Source organism: Phoca vitulina, unplaced genomic scaffold (genome assembly GCF_004348235.1).
Source record: "Phoca vitulina isolate PV1807 unplaced genomic scaffold, GSC_HSeal_1.0 scaffold7, whole genome shotgun sequence".
NCBI lineage: Eukaryota > Metazoa > Chordata > Mammalia > Carnivora > Phocidae > Phoca > Phoca vitulina.
The window spans coordinates 48,790,312-48,811,860 of record NW_022589710.1 but is presented as its reverse complement, the minus strand read 5'-3'; the positions used below and the strand labels follow the sequence as shown (position 1 = coordinate 48,811,860).

At 41.7% G+C, this 21,549-nt stretch overlaps 1 protein-coding gene across 30 annotated transcripts in view; it reads right to left on the bottom strand.

Moving 5' to 3' along the window:
- NRXN3 (neurexin 3) overlaps nt 1–21,549 on the bottom strand; it is a 1,527,623-nt gene that overhangs the window by 777,885 nt on the left and 728,189 nt on the right. For all 30 annotated transcript variants that reach the window (XM_032406089.1, XM_032406090.1, XM_032406055.1 and 27 more), the window contains 3 exons: nt 16,194–16,575; nt 15,202–15,392; nt 13,990–14,163 (listed from right to left, as the gene is read on the bottom strand). In XM_032406089.1, the coding sequence (XP_032261980.1) occupies nt 13,990–14,163; nt 15,202–15,392; nt 16,194–16,575 (747 nt within the window). The remainder of the gene's footprint in view (nt 1–13,989; nt 14,164–15,201; nt 15,393–16,193; nt 16,576–21,549) is intronic.

Here is a 21,549-nt window from a genome sequence, read left to right as displayed (position 1 = left end):
TCAGTCAATGTTGAGCTGATCTGAACTGCAGCCCCTTGATCTGCCTATGTCTCCTACTGTCGAAACATGAGCATGGGTGACTATCTGTGCTGCGCAAAGTGAGCGATCTGTCCTATTCATCAAAAGTTGGTCAGGACTCTAAAACAGAGGGAATTACAGGTTATTTTCAAATTCCACGGAATTTGTTGCACATGCATTAGGGGGCGAGTGCCATGCAGAATCAGATAATCCTCAAAGACTACAAAGACTACGTTATAATCACCTCAGAACAAGAGCAGTTGCAGTGAGGGAGGGCTGAAAGAACCTGCAATGACTCCTCATTGACCTGAGACTAAACTTGCACTTGCCATTGAGGCTGAGATCCTAGGGCCACTGCCCCCTCCTCCAGCTCACTTCCCACTATTGGCCCCCAGCTCACAGTGCTCCAGCCATCCCTTCATCCTTTCACTCCCTCCCTACCCCAGTGGTGCTCACAGGGTGGGTCCCCAGTCATCAGCACCTGCATCACCTGGGAGCTCCTGACAAATGTGCCTTTTCAGGCTCCGCCCAGACCTACTGGCTGTGGGCAGGTCTCAGGAATCTGAGTTGTGACAAGCCCTCTGGGTGGTTCTGAGGCCTGCTCACATTCTAGGACCTCTGCTCTTACATTTCAAGACCATCCCTACCTTCAAGGCCCTTTGCTCTTGCTCTACCTACAGCCTGAAATGTTCTTTCTGCAGATTTTCAAATGATATAAAATGATCCATTCTTATTCTGTTTAAGTTTCAGGCTTAAGATGGGCTTTCTTCAGACTCTCCTATTTCAGGAAGTCCCCATCAGCATTTCATGTGTTCTCCATCACATCTCCCTCTTTATTTAACTCAACAATTGTACTGCCTATAACTAAGTCATTTATTAAAACTTTTTTTTTAAAGATTTTATTTATTTATTTGACAGGGAGAGACACAGCGAGAGAGGGAACACAAGCAGGGGGAGTGGGAGAGGGAGAAGCAGGCTTCCCGCTGAGCAGGGAGCCCGATGCGGGGCTCCATCCCAGGACCCTAGGATCATGACCCGAGCCGAAAGCAGACATTTAACCACTGAGCCACCCAGGTGCCCCCATTTATTAAAACTTTTATCGTTTGTCTCATCCTACTGGAATATAAGCCCCATGAGGGCAGAAGTCTTGTCTGTTTTGCTCAACTTGATATCTCTAATTTCTGATAAAGTATTTGGTACAAAGTAAGAGCTCAGAAATATTGTTAAATGAAGAAAGAAGAAGAGAACCAAAATTAAAAGAAAAACAAATGAATCATTCTTTTATGGTTTTCCAAACTAATAATTTATCCATAAAATTCACCAATATCACTTCATACAAGCAATTTTCTACTTGGAATCACTTTTTGGGGGGAGGTAATGGTGGTGGTGGGATTTAATTGGCCACATTTCCTCCCCTAATTTAACTATTAGACTAATTCAATCTTACCAGATAGTGAGACAAGGACTCTTTTGTGTCCCCAATGTCCAGGGACAGGTATGAACTATGGAATGAATAAGAGTTTGGAATAGAGTCTAAAAAACTTTCTAGATGATAATATAAGCTCGTGTTCTTACTTCAAACTACTTAAGTACATCCTTTCCTGAACAGATTATATTTTATATTTGTATCTATTTCTCATAGATAGCAGTGTCTCCAAAATTAGAGAGAGAAAGAAATTAGAGAAACATTCCAAACTGCCCTGATAAAGAAAATCTCCAACAATGCTTTTAAATGTGCCTCACTGATATAAAATGATCCTGTACAAAGAGGATATAACAATAACAAAACAAGGGATTTACAGACACTGTACTAAGTGCATTTCAGATATTAACTCAATTAATCTTTATAAACACATGATGAAGCAATGATAATTAAAAGTATTAAAGAATCAGAAAACAGGAATAATTTTCTCGAGGAAGAACTTTAAAATAATCCAGAACTTCAAAAATAAAGGAATTTTTTGACTGGTGATCAAGTTGGAAGGCAAGGATTTCAGAGAAGGAAACTGAGTCACGGAGTTAGGTGATATTTTTTGTGAGGCCCCCAGTAACAAGTAGTAGGGTGAGATCTCAAAGCCAAGCTTGCTAACTCAACAGCTGAGCCACCTAACCTCTATGGATATAGGTAAGCCATACAGTGAATGTGTGTGTGTGTGTGTGTGTGTGTGAGAGAGAGAGAGAGAGAGAGAGTGTGTGTGTTACCATTGGCTTAGCAAGAGAAACTTAAATAAGGTATCTCTAATCTATAACCAGAGAAAGATGACTTTTTAATGTAAAAATGTGTGGGGTTTTTTTCAAGGAAAAATTTCAAAGGCCATTTCAATTCAAAATTCAATAAAAAATTAACAGGAAGATCTAGTTTTATTCAATTACGTATTAATACTGGAACAAAAATCTGTATCAAATACTTATAAATATAAGGCACTCCTAAGAACTTAATAATACTTTTGTCTAAAACATTCTTCCAAATCAAACTAAAATTGCAAAAATTCTAAGATAACATAAACCTTTAGAATAATATATTTAGAATGTTTTCAAAATTATTATTAATAGCTTAAAACTGCAATAAACCTTTCCGAAACCCTTGTAGAGAGATCGTGTGTACAACTTTTGCATTTGACATGTAACCAATCCTCACTAAAATAGCCACATAGTCATTTGAGACAAGATGGTGACTCTTTTTGTCTAGCGGGGAAGTGACAAGGCAACAGAAGCGTAAAAGAAAAGACTCAACAAGTCCTCAGAAATGGTGGTACTTTGGTTTCTAACTCCCTGCTCTGTTTTTAGTTCGCAGAAAAGCATCATGTTGTGTCTTTTCTTTTTCAGATGATACCTCTGATGGCTGCCACAAATTCCCCATCACTCTGCTTGAATTGGGGATTGTTTTTGTTTTTGTTTTTCTCTTTAAGAACTGTCCCAGACAGTCATTTCATGCCTGTTACTGCTAAAATCCACCTCTGCGGTACATGCAAACTGATTCAGTCAACTCCTCTTCATGGTCTAGAAAATCAAAAGTTGACAGACTGTCTTTTATGACTTGCAGGTCCTTGAGATAGAAGTGCTGCCTGAAGGAAAGAACACTTCTATTAGAGTGTATTTTCCCTCTGTTATTGCCCAAGTAGGACTCAACCAAACCTATGCCTCAAACATCCCAATTTATAATAAATGTTGCTAAACCAGCACCAGCTGGTCTTGGTCATATTGGGGTAGTGGGCTTGGTGACCGGGGGAGCCTAGAGGGTGGTACATCTGTTCGGATGCCCTACGTCCATTTATCCTAATGGGTCAAGGCTGGTAGGCACCAGGCAAGGCTGGCTTAATAATACTCATCGTCTTTAATCACAAAGCATGAGGTGTTTGTCAAAGGATTCAGAATCCATGCGTGAACCCTGAATGTGGAAGCATCATCACAGCAGACCTCTGTGCCAGACAAAGGGTTTGTCCACCCCTCACAAAGCACGGCTACCACGGGAGGAGCCTTATGAGAGCTGCCATGGACTGTCCAGGGAGCTCTTCTCTGCCACCCGCAACTTGATTCTCCACTCCTGGTAAGTGCATAAACCTTTCCATTTTCACATTTTAAAATTTACATTGTTTCATAGAGGAAGAAGGAGTGAGCAGTCATGGAGCAGGAAGGAAGGAAAAAAAATAGAAAAAGGAAGAGGAATACATACAGATATATGTATGTGTGCATATACGTGTGCAAGACCCTTACCAGCTTCCTGAGCCATCTGTAGTCTCCACTGCTAAAATAGAAGGACTGAAGTGTTGAGGCTTCAGGGGCGATGTCTGTGCCCTTAGGGATAGCCTACTTAGTTATATGTCTTGGTCCCTGAAGCAAAGATCCCTATGTAGCTCTCAGAGTAACTCTACATTCACAGCGCGTTGGGTCCTCCTGGTTTTTCTAGAGGACCTGTCTGTCATTTACAGACAATATAAGATTCATCCCCCTTAATTGGCAGAAACCCAATTCACTTCTATGTAATTTTAAAACAAGAAAGCAATGATCCTTAAATGTGTCAAGCGTCCTTCCTATAGAGCCAACTGAGAAGTGAATGCTCTAGTTCCCACTTTACAGAAGATTAAGCAAGGCCAGAGAACAGGGTCCTAAATATTATTATAAAATTTCATTGGCAGGGGCGCCTGGGTGGCTCAGGTGGTTAAGTGTCCCACTCTTGGTATCAGCTCAGGTCATGATCTCAGGAGTCCTGAGATCAAGCCCCATGTCTGGTTTGGCTCCCTGCTCAGCGGGGAGTCAGCTGGAGATTCTCTCTCCCTCTCCCTCTGCCCCTCTCTCCAACTCACACATGTGTGCATGCGCACTCGCTCTCTCTCAAATAAAATAAATAAAATCTTTAAAAAAAATATTTCAATGGCAGAAAGACCTAAGAGCAGCTGTATTCCCAAGATCTTACTTTTTTGTCTTGAAGGTAAGATCTATGTCTTCCTAATGCTCAGAAAGGCATCAACACTGTCCTTAGCAAGCATGCTCAGGTGTTTATGGTTTCCTCTTCTCAAATGAAGGTTCAAAAAAGTCACTTGGTTAGGATGATGAGTGAAAAAGACTAATAATAAAATCCAACATTCTGGAGACACTGGGGCAGTTTCAATAACACTTCTATTCTCCTCGATCCCTCCAGCCCTCTCATCATATACTGAGTATAAAATGAGTCAAGATGGGCATGGGAATTGGTTGAAACTAAGATGCCCTCATGAGGTCTTTATCTCCAATGGCCTTTGATCAGCTCCCTGCAGGTAAATATTTAACAACCAGAACAACAACAAAAAAAAAAACCCTGATCTGTAACATTTCTCTAACCTGATTTCCATAGTGTAAAATACTCCCACCACGGCCAATTTCAAGCTAATGTAAGTTACGTGATGTCAACCAGCTTGCAAAATTCCTGAAAACTCCTGTGCTGATACCAGCTCTAGTACAGCACTGCCCTTGATGGTCCATGAACAGCAAAGTATGCACACCTCGTGAGTAAAGCGATTTACACACGGGACACTTGCATGACAATGGAGGGAGCACCTATGCCTACCCCTGTTGGGGGACTGGTGAAGGAGAGAGAAAGACTAGCATCATGAAGCCTTCTTGCTCAACCCACCCTATTTTCAGAGAGTGCCCAGGTCATAAAGGTCAAATGATTAGATCATTTCTTCTTTCTAAAATCATGAACAGTGCATCAGAAAGTCAATGCTGCCTCTCAGAAAAATGCAAACTGAAGCCTCATATTCTGATTTTCCTTCTTTTTCAGCACTGACATAGTGGTCTGTTGGGGTAGCAGAGGGCGTTTTTGAAAAGAGAGAAAAGAGGTTTCAAAGGGCAAGCTCAATGAAAAGACAGCTAATTTAAAAGCAGTTTGTTTTAAAGAACATTGTGCAACTATCATCTAGAACTTAGTGAAATCATATTGCCATAAACACCATCTACCATAAAGCCAGCTAGAGGACGTTCTCAGATACCCTCTGGTCACCTGGGTAGTGCCCCTGCTTTGGAAATAGACAAGTCCAGACTCTCACCATATGGCACAGTAGAGAGAGGTCATAGGCTTTAAAACTCAGCTTCATCACTTACTAGCAATGTGACCCTGGGCTAGCCACTTAAATTCTCTGAACCTGAGTTTTCCCATCTGTATAATAGGGATGGAAATTGTTGCTACCTAACATGATGTGAGGATTAAATGAGATAACATATGTAAAGCCCATAAAGTCATCTTGAGGTCGCAAGGTCATGATCCTGATGGAGACACAATATACCAAGTCCTTAGCCTGTGCCTACACTAAGTAAACCCTCAATAAAGGGTATTATCAACTCTGTTGGAGAGGAAAATCAAGTTCTCTTTATTTTAGGTGGGTATATAGTTGGTCAGGAGTCCAGAAACAAGACACATTAGGGCAGTACGTCACAATTGCACAGCTTTCTTGTAAGAAGCCTCTGTCATACAATGCTGAGGGGCAAAAGGCAAGAGCCTTTGGGGGAAGCTCTGTTTAATTCCTATCTCTCATTATGTCCCATAATGCAAATCATTTCTGAGGGACTGATTTCTATTAGGTCAAATGCTACACCTTTTTTTTTTTTTTTTTTTTTTTTAAAAAAAAATGGGGAATGTGATAAAGCCCTTAGCTTTGGAGAAAATTAAGTGGAAAACTATATTCTTCACAGTAAAAAATAGTTGCAGAATGAAAACTCCCCCTTAGAAGTGTTTGATGGCAACTCTTATCTAAAACTACTTGAAAGGATCTTTGGGTTTTTAAGGCATCCAAACCCAATACATTCACTGACTTCCTCAAAGATACAAAGCATTTGGAAGCAGATCTAATCAATCCTTGGTTTCCCCCCCACCCCACTCCACCTGCCCACCATCTGGGCAGAAGAATGAATTACATTTCTAAAAAAAGAGCCATTCAACTCCAGAGATAGAACGTGTAAAGGGGAATTATAGTAGAAAGTAGGAAGAACATATTCTTATTAATCACCTAACCCAATCAAAAGCTATTCTTTTATTTCTTATAGTTTATAACTCATCTGTTTCATCCTCAACAGGTCAAACTTAATGTTTCTCTGATAGTTGTAAGCTCCTTTCTTATTAGACAGCTTTTTAGGGGATCTCTCCAGGAATACCCCTCTTACAATAAAAAGGAATTCAAAAATTACTTCCAAAAGGTCCCTAGATATTTTCACTCTCTTCAAGGGACCCTGAGATTCAAGGGACTGTACTTCTCAGCAATGTAACACCCCCCCACCCTGTGTGCCTCAATGGAGCTCCTACTCCCACTCCTAACCTGGAAGGATGCCTGACCCAGGGCCATTAGGGAAGTTCTTCCTTGACACCTTTCCTCATCATGTGTAAATGTATCTGATATATGAAACAGAGTAACACAGCTGCGTAGAAGGGAAACAATCAGGAGAAAAAGCTCCTTTTCTTTCTCATTCCTCAGAGGTCTCATCTGGGAGGGAGACATGTTTACCTCCTTAGCCACCTAAAATAGCAGGTGTCAGGGTCAAGCCTCTTCCCTCAACCTTGGAATATGCTACTTCCCTCCTAATGCTGCTCTCTGTTTCCAGTTCCTGTCCTTCCTTTCCATTCTCCACCTGGTGTCAGAGTGATCTTCATAAAATGAGAAGCTGACCAAGTCTCTGTCCTCCTCACAGTGCCCTCAGGGAAATGCCCAACTCCTCACAGGAACACACTGTCATCGCCGGCTTCCATCCTACTGCTCCCAGCTTCATCTTTGATCACATCCCCATATGCACATTATTTCAACCATCCTGAGCTTCAAGTCGGTCCTCAAACTGGCCAAGCTCTCGAATGTGCTTCCACCTCTCATGTACCTCAAATATATGTTGTCCTTCCAACTCAGCTCAAACTCTGCCTGAGATATATACCCTGAGCACCTACCATGACCACCCTGCATAGTCCAGCAGCCCTCCTCCCTGCTCACCCTGCGTGCTCCTTCTCCATTCTAGAAAAGCAGTGCTCACCCTGCATTGTCCTACTGGCTGATCCCCTGCCAACTCATGTGTGGTCAGACGATCACACCTGTAATCCCAGTGCCTCGCTGAGTGCCTGACACATAGGAATGGCTGAGTTCCCATTAAAACTGAATAACACAATCACTGGAGAAGTTTAAATACATACATACATACATATTTAAAAAAAAACAACATACCCCTAACACAATGATAGAAGGACTCAAACTGTTGACTTGTCCAGACTCATCAGGCCACTTCCTAGACCCCACTATTATAGTTCTTTCTGAATACCATTTACCTTTACATTTCAAACTGTCTCATTTCTTTGTCATATGTTTTTACTGGCCTTCACACTTCATGGTAATTCGTAATATCTGTGCCCACAGGTTATAGCTGAAAAAGCCAGCATGAGTAATGGTCCAAACCCCAATGTCAGAAGAATAAAAAGTAAAGGAATTTACATCCTAAAGGTCTTTTGCCACAATATGGGGAAAGAGTAAGATGACCCAAAATAATTACCAAGAATAACAGCTCCCGCCACACACAAAGAGACTCTGTAGTCATTACAAGAATGGAAGAGAGTTTGGGTCAAGGCAGTAATAACATAAAGACCATACTGATGACTTGGTTGATACTATAAATGGCAAAGTTAGGATATTCCAAACTATTATATTTCTAAATCTGTACTATACTTTGGTCAATAATTTACAAGAGGCATAGAAATCAACCAGTACTTTGTATGATTCCTACAAACCATTTTTCCTTTGGATGATAACTTTAAGATCATTTTGCTGCATGGGGAGCCCCTATGTAAAAAGTCCCATGCTAGGTTCTGGGGATTCAAAATCCACCTAGTTCTTACCGTGAAGAATAAAGTCTGGGAGGAGATGTCACGCTCTAGTTTTATCTAATAAATCTGATCACAACAAGCTTTGATATCCTTGGATTGTCTCTTCTTGTAGATCAAATCCTGCTCCATCCCCCCTCCAGTTACAGAGTGACATGCAGTAGCCCTATTTTGACAATTGAGCAGTTTCTGAAAAACAACAGCCTTCAGTATTACTGAAAGGCCCCTTACATTCTTTGAAATTAAAAAAAAAAAAAAAAAAAAAGGAAAGAAAGAAAGAAAAATTCAAAGCTATTGTACAACTACCTTGGACTTCAAAATACTAATTCAGTGTCTGTTCTTTTCATTAATTTTATTACATTTCAGCATATATGTGAATCTGCTAAGAAGGGATGGAGAAAAAAGTTACAGGAAAATGGCTAGAGAGAGACTTCATGTAGTTTATGTCCACCCAAGACATGGACACTTGTATTGGTCACCCACATGACATATAGCAAGTAGCAGCAAAATAAATGATCTTTTAGGGGAAAAGTAGTGTTTTTAAAGCTACCCTGCTCTTAACCACTTTTAACAATTTTTGCTGGTTGCAAACTCCCAGAAGCCATCTGAAGCTCAATCCTCTAAAGATGCCCAAAAGATGCCCAAAATGCCTTCCTGATTTGCTATTCTGAGTCAAGTAGCCTGAAAGGATAGGACCAGCGGCCCATGACGGACTTTGGATGGTGCCCCTTTGGGTGGTAGAAGGAGCAGTGTATGTGGTAGATATTCACTAACATCTAACATGCAGGCATTTTAAAGGGTATTCAGGATAAAACCGACAGATCCTCTTCTTCCCCAAGAGTACTTTTTCCTTTAGATCACAAAACAGGAAATTAAAGTGCTCAACTAAAATCCCCGATAGGAAACATAAATCTCTAGAACGTTTTAATGACATTAATATCTCCCAAATGCCTAAAAATCTTTCTCTAAAATGAGTTAAGAGAAAATGGCCTTCTCATTCATAAGGCCCAAGCACTCCAAAGTCTGGAGAAATGACCTCCCTGACCCAGAAAATAATAAAGTAAGAACCCAAGCGACCTTTTTTTTTCTTTCTTTCTTTTTCTCTTTCCAAGTGTTGCCTTCCTCTGTGGTGAATAAATTAAAAAGAGCCAACCCATCCATGGCAACTATGTGGAGAGGTATGAACCATTTCCAGAAGTGGATTGATATGCCTCTGAGGAGTCACAGTATAGGATGCTGTCAAACCTCTTTGGTCCCCCCAAAAATGGAATCATGGTCTCATCCCTCAAAGGTCTTAGCGTTTGTTATTTTGCATTCACTGATCTGGGTTTCCCGCCACTGTTTCTGAAGAACACAGGGTTCAGCCCCCTCCCCAAAACCGATGCTGTCCAAGAGGTGTGACAGCTTGAAGGCCCTTAAAGAAAAGATACCAAGAGTGACACAGGGCATCTTTCAGTCCAAAGTGGTAATGGGAGCAAGAACCTTCTCTACCTTGCAGGTCAGCTTTGGTCAACACAACTTTGTTAGCAAAAGAACAGAAAAGGTGAAAACAATAACCAGAGGTTAGTAAGAAGTAGAGTCAACCCGGGTAACGTTACAGAAATGAAAATAACAATCGGCATAACCAACATCACTCAGACAGACAGTTAAAATGCTCTACGGGTTCTCCAGAGACAGCACAGATGGCGGATGCAGGGACCCAGCTGGAGCAGGTCTCCTCAGAGCCACGGCCGCAGAGCGGGGGCAGGAAAACACTGGACTGACAAAGCACAAGCAGGGATAACAAGAGCCTTCCCACATCCACACAGCCAACCCCAAGGCATATGGTCCAGGAAAATGATTCTCCACGAGTCAGGATAAGCATCAAGAAATAAGGGTAGCGCGTGGCCAGACTGAAAGACACGTGTGCACAACCAGACCAAGCCCACAAAAATATAATTCTGCACATCTAGGAGTTAAAGATGGAAGAGTCGCTTGGGAGCACTCCTTGTAATCTCCTGAAAATGCCACCAGGGAATGTGGCGCTCAAACTGGGCCTGTGTATCAAGGTGATTTGGGAACTCCGAAGAGCTCAATTTGTTTGATCGGTAAGAATACAGCCAAATCCAAATGGCTGCAAGCAAAAAGGCACCAAACCGATGTCCTTTTTATTTATTCATGCCAGTCTCGAAATGAAGCACGTGTGTTTCTCTCAGATGTTTACAATCTGCAATTGTGCAATCACATTTCCAGCCAACCCATGCCTTGGTCTCTGCAGCCAAGCTGGCCTCAAGATAGAAAGAGATATTTACCAGCTGAGAATAGAACCAGACATCATTTCAGAATTCCTAGCCCAAACTGAGAGGCTGTAAGTCACGGCTAGATGTTGGCTAGGTTGTCCAGAAATTGTGCTTAATTTCTGAAGTATTATACTCTGCATAAAAATTAAAACATGGTCCGAGATTTTTTTTTCTTTCTTAGTATAAAACAATTGGGAGCCAGAGCCATAGATTAATTCGTTTTTAAAATAATTTTGGACTCTTCACAGTTAGATAAGAGAGGGAAAGTAGTACATTTACTACTTAGAGATCCTGAAATATCATCATCAATGACTTTGACAAGAACATTGGATACACCCTGGCCTGTGTACCCCAGATAGTGAGAATAGAACACATTTACCATGTCGAAGGGATGCAGCTCTTAGTTTTTAGTAACGAATCCTCATCCCCTGTACATTATTCTATACATAGAAATGATAAATCAGGAAATGTATTCTATTTCCTGGGATTTCCATCCTACATAATACTCAAAGGCCTTCTTGAGGGTTCCATACTATGTACAGAGATTCAGAATGAGAAGGACACCTGTTTGCAGTCTCTCTAAGGTTCTGTGCTCCTCATTTCCCTCCTCGCCATCTACTTTGGCTTCATTTCCACAGCGCCCTAAAAGGCTCCTGGGATCTCTTATAAGGGCTTATTCACATGGTGTAAACTTCCAATGACAGTAATTTATGCCTTAACCCACTTTCTGGCCATTTTTCCTGGCCACTTAGGCTAATTATCCAAGTCATCTGTGTACAATAAACAAGGACCTTCTTCCCTCCTCACTCATCCTCCATTCATCCCACCCAGTGGGGCGGTCATAATGCTCCATGGGTAATCATCACAATTATCTCCATGGCAATAGAGTGCAGGGTTATTAGGCTCATGGGACTCGCCATAGATTCGGATGGTAGAAGCATCAAGTCACAATATCCGGTGAACAATCACCCACACTCAGAGGAAGGTCGGACCCCACTATAATGCAGGTGATGAGTCATGCCAAGCTGCACACAGAGATGGAAGTAGGGATGGGACCATTTTCCCCAATTTGATGGGTAATTTCCTTGTGCTAATGCTCTCACTGCTTCTCTTCAAGTTCTCTTAAGTGGACTCCATCCCCCCCCCCACTTTTATACTCTACCTTTTAATCCACTCTTCTAAAAGTTGGTTTAGACTTCCTTTTAATCCAATACAACAGTGCTGTCTCCTTACACCCCAACTTTTAATCCTCTGCCGAACTCTGCTTCTGATACGGTAGGCCACAGATACGGATAGCTACTGAGCACTGGAAAGGTATGTAGTCTGGATTGAGATGTGCTGTAAGTACAAAATACACACTCGGTTCTGAAGGCTTAATGTGAGAGAAGAATGTGCAATGTTTTAATAATAATTTTGTATCATTGCATGCTGAAATGATAATATTTTGGATATACTGGGTTAAGTGAAATGTAAAATTAAAATTAATTTTACCTGTTACTTTATATCTTTTTTACATGTAGCTAGTATACTAGGAAATTTAAAATTACTTATGTGACTCACATTATATTTCTATCAAGCAACATTGCTATAGAATTAAATGGATGATTCCTATTAACTTGTAAATCTGAAGAACGGATGACATGATAAGAATATTTAACATCTGAAGAGTACTTTATGCTTTTTAATGTGTGCTTTTATGTTTTATGTTTTAACTCAATCTGATTAATTATTGAAGGATAACTGGAATTTCTGTCATTCCACAATCTTTGAAACAGATATTCGATTTAATTCCCAAATGTTACGTTTATCTCAGCATTGCCCTTAAAGCCTGAAAGAAGTAAGAGCAAGCCAAGGAGACAAAAATTCTTGATTTGAATGACGTAGTGCATTTTCAGGAGAAGAAAGCAAAGTGGCTACTTTAAGCGCATGGTGGTTCCCAACTCCCTGTTCTCCCACATACACAGACCCGATTCGGCCCACCGTATATAAGAAATATTCCTGTCTAAAGGCAAACCGGAGTGGGTCATGGGAACAACCAGTCTTATTACTAGTCCACGTGGGAAGCTGACCCTTAGGCAAAGGGTAATGACTTCCATACTGCACATCAGCTTGTGAAGCTGACGGGAAGCCTTTATAAAAATGTGGCAAGCGAACCCAGGTGAAAGCTGGTTAAGGAGAGATATGTGAAGCTAAATACTTAGGAGATGAGTGAACGCGTTTGATGCGGTAAATCAATGAGATAGAAAAAAACACAACACGTATATCACACACAGAGCCGTGAGGCTCAACCCGACAAAAGAATACATAGATCCTGCTGACTGGTCAGACATCTTTGACTTTGAAGCTAGGTAAGCGTCACCTTTTTGGCCTACCCAAGGCCCCTGGGAAAGCCTGAAAACTGTTCACTGCTAACCTCTGCTGGTTAAACTAGATTGTTTTTGTTGTAAAGAACTGGACTCAGGAAGACCTATAAAATTCACTTAATATCTTAAGAGACAATAGATCATCTACAGGAACAGGCTGAGCATGGTTTGTTGTGCTGCACTGATGGGGCATGCAATGCTATTAGATGTCTCACACGAGATCATATTTGTAAAGGATACTCTTACTGTTTACTGAGTACCTACTATGCTGCACCAGGCATTTTACATACAGCTCTGATTTACATCACTCACCTTCCAAGGCAAGTTTTATTGCCCCACTTTGCAGGTGAGGAGGATAGAGCTCAGAGAGGTTAAGTAACTTGCCAAATGTCACACAGCGAACAAGAGTTACTACCTGGATCTAAATCCAAGTCTTTCTACCATCAACTCCCATGCTGTTCCAGACCTCATGAACATCACACTAACAAACTGCCTAAGAATGCCTGACATCTAGTAAGTACTCAATAAATGTCAGTTCCCTTCCCTCATCATGGCATTCTGACATCATTTTCCTACCTCCTGCTGAGTTTGCACTAAACAATGCAGTAGTTATTAGAAACATTTCATTAATGGTGACAGCTACATAAAAGTCTCTGGTATACCTCCCAACATATAAAAATATAAATAAAACCCCTTACTGCCCTTTCAGCCATGCTGGAAACAAAGGTACAAGTCAGGAAGAGTCTGATGTCAATGCCAGGGAAGGTCCTCTACTGGCAAGTAGTAGCACAGGGAAGACACCCGCCAACATACATTCCCAGAGCCTGTGGCCCATGTCTTGACATACTGAGCCAGGGACAGGAGGACCCCAATGATGACGCAATGTCGGATGGCAAACGGGAAGGAGAGAGGACTGGTGAACAGTGAGGTGGCACTGGCAGAGGCAGCAAAGAGGCTTGGTGGTTGCGTCCAGGCTGTGGCTTAAAAAGGAAAAAGGCTGTACCTTCACAGCCACGCTCAATCTGTCCACTCCGATGGAGGGCATCGTTGATGAGGTCTGGCAGGCGCCCGTTCAAATCCACTGATGCCAGACAGCCCTGAAAGCCATCCCGGGAAGCCACCAGCTTTGGAAGGTTGCTGTACATGCCTTGGGCCAGACCCGCCATGTAGAGGTCACCTGGAAAGGAAAGTGAGTAGCAAGAGCAGATGAGTAAAGGGCAGGGAAAGCAGACTCAGCTAGAGCCAATGCACATTAGACGATTTCGTACGTAATGGTGCTAGAGCTGGGGCGGGGGGAGGGGGACTGGAAATGGCATAAGCAACTAATTACAGAGTCTCTACAGTGTAGAAAGAAGAAACTAACATTGCTTATGTCATTCATTTTCTCCATGCCATCTCACAAATTTTAATCACCATATTCAGTCCATGAGGTAGGTATTGTTTCCATTTTATGATGAAGTAAAGATTAACAAGATTTCCAGCAAAACAACCATTTACCGAATGCTTGTTATGGGCTTGTGACCAATAATATGAGGAGGATTTTATAGACATTATCCCATCAAAACTCATAACAGCCCATAAAGGTAGTAACAATTATTATCCTCATTTTGCAAAAAAAGTATAGAGAAGCTGAACAAGGCTAAGAAATTTTACCAAAGTCACCCAGGCAGTAAGTGATTCAGCTGAGATTCCAAAACCTATACCACCCCCTCTGTATTAGGACACCTCCGCATTTTGACATTTATCACCTCACACTCAGCCCCCGCATGCCTGAGGTTTACAGAGAAAATGAACCATCCCTTGAGGAGCGGTTTAAGTAAAACTGCATTTTAGTATCATTTAATGGTGTTAAAATAGGATATGCATGATGTCTCAAAAATGCCTGGCACTCCTAACCTGTAGTTTGCCTCTGCAAACAGCGCTTCGATTATAAGAAATGCTCTAAAGGTGCCTGAGAGGCTCAGTCGGTTAAATGTCCGACTCTTGGTTTCGGCTCAGTTCGTGATCTCAGGGTCATGATCTCAGGGTCATGAGATCGAGCATGGTGTTGGACTCCACGCTCTGCAGGGAGTCTGCTTGAGGTTCTCTCCCTCTGTTCTTCCCTGCATTTGAGCACTCTCACTCTCTCTCTCTCTCTCTCAAATAAATAAATCTTAAAAAAACAAAACAAAACAAGAAATGCTCTAAAAAGGATAAACTTCTTTATAAGGTTTACCTTTCAAATCCAGATTTTTGGCCCCATTGATGACTTGAGTGACCACTTTCGTGTCCACTTTCAAGCTATGGGTGTTACTGTTGTCCCGGGTGATGACGACGTTGTGCCACTGGTTGTCATTCAGGGGGCGGTCACTGTTGCCTTTGATCACGTTGGGACCATTCCCAAGGTCAAACACGTAGTGTATGTACCTGTGAGCAACAACAACCACCTCATGAGTGGAGATTCCCTCGAGTGGTTGAATGGCAACGTGCATATAAGTGACCCTGAGGGCTTCGCATCCCCTGTGCTAACCTGGCCTCATGCACGAATAATTAAGGCTTGACCTGGGGTTCTAAGAAGAGTCACAGCCTGTTCTGTCAGACTTCACTTTAATTCCACACTTACAAGGTTCACTTCTTTACCATGATCTAAAAATCCAGAGCCACCAAGTAGAACAGGTGGTACATCCCCAAACACTAGGGGGCAGCATTTAAATTCAGTCGATTGTGGATCTGTGTTTTGGGTTTTGTTCTAGCTTTTGTTTTTGTTTTGACTATTTTCCAACACATGGTAGTAAAATATCTTGCAGAAAGAAGAGCATTTAAAACGGCGCATATATGGGCTAATGGCAGTGCTGCAAATATCTATATTTCATTTCTTCCTATAGATTTGGTGGTTGCAGAGAGCACTGTCCCAGAGCATTGTATATAGGCTATACACTCTATGCTCCTTTTGCAGAAATGACCTTCTTTCCTATAGGTTTAAAGGACTATATTTCATAGTAAAAAGTCTGATAGTATTGAGTTAGTGGAAGACCTTTAAATAAACTAATGAACTGCTCTTCCTTCCAGCCCTAACCATTACATAGGTTGTTTTTAATCAACGAGGATGAGAGCAGGTAGTGGGAATAGAGGGTGGGAGCAGAATGGACACTTTGTTTCCATGTCCATATTTTATGTCGGGCTTGAGCTGAGATATCTGGTATGAACGATGTGATCTCTTCCACTTACCCCTTGACCAATTCAACTGCAATGAAGTCATTGCCGTCACCACTGTTGAAGAGAATGAAGCCATCCGCTGAGGTGGTCTTGAACTGGAAGAAGAGGTGCATGGAGGTGTAGGCCTGGAGGGTGGCCAGGCTCAGGTAGCTGCTCTTGGTCTTGAAGGTGACGGGGTCAGCGATAATGTTCCTCAGTCCAAAACGAGCCTTCAGTTCGCAGTAATCGATGTCGCCATTTTTGCACAGGTCAATGTAGAGCAGGCCATTGAACCTGAGGCTCTGCAGGTGGCCAATGAAACTGGACGGGACAACGGAGATGTAACGCTTCTCTGTCATGATTCCGGTCTCGATATTGTGGAATTCCAAGCGGGTATGGTCCCCCACCATCGTACCTATCAACGTCACAGAGGAGATTCACGTAAGTTATCACATTTTGTCACAGCACACTTACTATACCTTTTAGGTTTCCACACAAAATATTTAGTTCCAGGAAACAAAATGCCCAATATAGTAGACAGCCGATGGGACCTCAGTCAGAGGACGGATTCCCGGCTGAGGCTGAGTTATATACCCTGTGGCCCATGCTCTCATGCAGCTGCTCAGAATGTCCCATCATATAAAAGGAAATATGAGATCATGGATAACTCAAGTTAAAGGATAAAATGATTCATTTTCTCCATTCAGGAAACAATTGGGTATGAATGCATACTATAAGAAAAAAGTCTTGATTGCCCCAAACCTTGTAAAGATACAACAGACAAGCATGAAGCATTCACTACCAAATACTTCTTGATGTAATAATTCACCACCCAGTACTTGTCGAAAGATTCTATTGTAGAACATGTGTTAATTTTTTTCTGACCAGCAACTGTTGCTTTTTCTGATAACACCTCTAATTTCCCTTTGGGATGCTACCCTCCATACTTTACCTTAAAACCATCTGGGCTGGATGAAGCTGATCCTAACCCAGCTCTTGAAGTAATCAGCCTACGCAGGCTGGACCACTCAACATTATTTTATCCCCCTAGCCATAGAGTATGGTCTATGGACTAACAAGGTGGTCTGCAAACTTTAGCACGCCTCTGAATCACATGGAGGACTTCTTAATACACCGTTCCCTGCACCCCACCCTCAGAGTTTATCATTCAAAAGTCTGGGGTGTGGCCTGAGACCATGCATTTCTAATAAATTCCAAGGTGATGCTTATGTAGCTGGTCTAGGGAACACCCTTAGAACCAAGGGATCAGCAGCAACATAAGCTGGAGTATTTAGTAGTTACTCAGTAATTAAGTCTAGTAATATTCAGCTCCGGAGTTTTTGTTAGAACACCTATGAGAGAGGCATTCTTTGTAAACAAGGCTTGTTGAAAGGGTAAGAAGAAAACTCAGAGTTGCTGGAAACCATGTGATAACCAGAGAGATTGGGCCTGCCCGAGGAGACAGCCAACCCAGAAGCCAACCACAAAATGGAGAGAAACAGTTCCTCTAGGATGGTGCCATTCGAAGGTCTGAATTCAGCAGCCAAAGCCAGACTTCTAAAAACAGATTGCCTTCTGTGCCTCAAGCATTTAAGATGGGGGTCTGACATTTGCAACTAAAGGATCTCCAGCTGCTACAAATGAACCAGTAGACCTTTCATTACCTGGCTTACCTAGAAGTGAATGACTGGGGCAGGGGGTCATGAAGGCGGCTTGAAATAAATACAAAAGAGAATGGAAATTTTAATGACAAAATCAAGGAAAATGTCATTAGTACGGTCAGAGTAGAAGGTGGCCCGCCCAACATTTATATAAGCACATTATTACAATTTAACAAACCGTGTCCTGATGCCCCAACGCTGAAGGAAGGACAGGAAGAATCCCTCCTCCTGCCCTCTCCTGTTGTCTCCGTCCACACTGAAGAAACTCCATTAGCAAGACACCTAGCCTCTCTCTACTCCCTCCGTTACATCTTTCCAGAGGAAAAGGAGTGACATAATCTGGAAGATTAAAGAAACTCTAGAGAGAAGCTGTATTTCCATAGCTCAGCCCCTGGCACTTCCTGTTTCCCCTAGGGGAGCAAGCTGCCTTCAAGAAACCCCCAGTGTAACCCACACAACCCATAGTACGGGTGTTACAGGAGCAAGCCTTGCTTCAGTGGAGATGCCCACCTAAGTCCTGAATTAGTGAGCGTTCAAGTGCGCAATTCCACCTCTGAAACTCAGTAGATGTTAGCCACATTTTTCCATACCAGTGTTACCACTAACAACATGATACTTGACTTTTACCAGCCTTGCATTTGTTTTTTCTCTATTGGTGTAGAACTCAGGTAGCAGGAAAAAAAGAGAGAGAGAGAGAGAGAGAGAGAATGGAAGGATGGGATTTCTATTTTCTCAGGGTCCTGAAACTTCAGTACCTGGGAGATTCAACCAGATCTCACTTTCAGATGCTCAGTATTAATGTCATCTCTTTGGGAGCATACTCAGACCTGATGCAGGGAACTGTTTATAAGCACAAAAATCAGATTTATCTTTTATGAGCTGCTATGTGGTGTTTTGACAACCAGTGACAAATCATTCGCTTAATATAAGCAAAAACAAAATAATGGTGTTGGTTAAATATAAAATTGTAACAGAACAAAAATAAAAATGTAACATAAATCTGCTAACAATTGAATAACTAGGAGAGCTACTACATAAAATTACTTAGTATTGAAAATTGGACTGGTCATGAAAATGAAAACTAGCATAACCTAAACTCACATGATCTAGAACAATGAGGTGACTGAAACAAATATTCACAGTCTATTTGCCTCTAGCTGTTCATACAGGGCTGAGGCTGGAGCTGGAGAATGATGGGGAGGGGAAATCACAGCCAATCTCCTTGGGGACACAGGAACCAAATCGTGATGATGCTGCGAGCCATGCTAATTCTTATTTTAAAAAAGAAGAAGGAGAAGGAGGACGAGGAGAAGGAAGAGAAGGAGCGGGGAAGGAGGAGGAGATCAGCAATGAGAATTAAGAAGTGATAAGGGGGTGATCCTTGGTGAAGCCTGGGATTCCTAAAGAAACCTGAAGAGACAATTTCAAAGTCAACAGGGAGCTTTTAGAGAAATTATAGATACACAGGCCTACAGAGTTGAGGGGTTAGGAAATTCTGTTCACTAGAAAATGAATTTCATAAAGCAAGAAAATCATGTACAGTGTTGACAAGAGAGAAAAGAAATGGAAGAAGGATAAGACAAAGGAAACTAACAATGGAATTTGAGAGCTTAGCCCATGGACATGGACTGATTTAAGGATTTAGGATGAGTCGCAGAGCCTCAGCTAGAAGTTGCAGTGGGGGTGGGGGTGGGGGGCAACATGGCGCCAAATTAGAAAAGGGACTGCTTCTCTAGGTACTAAAGGAACTCACTTGGCTGTGGATGGAGGGTCCCAAAAGAGTATGCTATTGCACCTGGAGAAAATGTTAAAGAGATCAATTAAGTTTGAACCTTGTGCCAAACTAAGCAAATAAACATAAATAGATGATAAATAGATAGATAGATTGATTGATCTGTGTATCACCTAATCAATATTAGTAACTGGGAATCTTTCCTCGTCTCCCCTGAATGCTGTCTATAGACTAAAACTCCCTTCCGTTCAAGAGGCAAACATATACATACTTCACTGCAGCTGCTTTCAAATTTCAGAGGGAAGAGGAGTAATTTGGGAGAAAGATGATAAAAAAAAAAAAAAAGCAAGACTACTGAATGTTGTTTATGTGCCAGGCACTGTGCTAGACACTTCAGAACCACCACCAAATGTCATTATCACAATCAATAGGTATCGTTATCTTGCTTTAGAGAGGAGGACACTTAGCTTAGAGAGGTTAAGCAATGTGATCAGAGTTCATACAGGTGCTAAGTGGTAGACCCTCTGATTGAACCCAGGTGTGTTCGCTTCCAAAGCCCACATCTTGTACATGACACAGCAGAGAAAAAGCTCGACTTATTCCTTACGTTATTGTGGGTGGAATTTAAATGGTGCAATGTCCCCACTGAAGTTGCTCTGATGGGTTCACACTCTGTCCCAGTGGCCAAGCACCATCACGTCACTCCATCTAAGTCACACGTAACGTATCCAGCACCTCCCCTAGGACAGCCATGTTGCCTTGACTCCTATCCACACATTCACTTCATATTTCACTGATGGTCAACAGCAGTTTACACACTAGCCCTTAGAGTGATAAAGTCTGTGAAGAACATAAACCTATAGAAAATTTGTCCAAGTTCAAGCTGTATCTTCCTACCAGGCATATACTAGACGAGCATATAGGCTCTTGAGGCCGCACTGCCTGCCTGGGTTAGGTAGCTTTTCTGTGCCTCAGTTTCCTATCTGTGAAATAGGTAGGAAGTTTTCGGGATTACTGGTATCAATTCATAAAAACTACTTAGAACGGTGCCCAGTGCTTAAATTATTAGCTATTAATTATTCATCATTCTTTTTTTTCCTTTCTCTGAAATGTGTTAATAATTTTCCGGTATTTTGATTGTCACTCTTTTACGAGAACACAATCTCTTTTTAAGTAGAAACGACTTCTCACCTCTTCTGTATGTCCTGTAATGTTTAGCAGGGGCCTGAGCACGGCAAGCATCCCTCACATCTGAGGAAGGAGGTTGTATGTGAGACATTTGCTTTGGAGTCAGAGTTGGGATCATCGCCATTTCTACATATGAAGTTCCTAGTCAACACTAAAAGCTTAGCAAAGAAATAACAGGAAAGACTTAGAGGAGGCAACTTGACCTCCCTTGGCTCCCAGACATGGGGAGGGAAGTTAAGAAAATGAAGGCTTATCAAGTCTCAGTAAAGAATGCATAGTTTGCCCACAATCCTTCAGCACCACCACTTCCATACCCTTTTCATCACAATACCAAAATTTTTCAAAAGTGTGTGCTATAAATTGTTCTAATAATAATGATGATGATGATGATGATAATAATAATAAAAGTAGTTCTGGAGCCAGATAAACTTGGCGAACACTTCACATGCAATTATCGATGATTAGCAATGTGTATCAGCATAGTAAAGACTCCCAGTAAGTCTTGCAATAAAGAAATCTACTTCATTCTGTTTAACCTAACATTTCCAAATTCCATCTTATCGTGTTTTTTTATTAACAAGAGGAAAAAATTTTCCTTGGAAAATGACTTTTTACAGCTTGTATGTGCTATATAAGGTAAGGGACAGAAAAGGAAGTCAGCATGAACCAGAGGAGTCAAAAGAGGGATGAATCTCTGAACCAGCAAGAAGCTCTGAGTGGAGTGGGTGGATCATGCAGCATCAGATCCCAGTTCTGAGGAGCATAACCCAAGTGAAGTATTCTTTTTTTTTTTTCAAGATTTTATTTA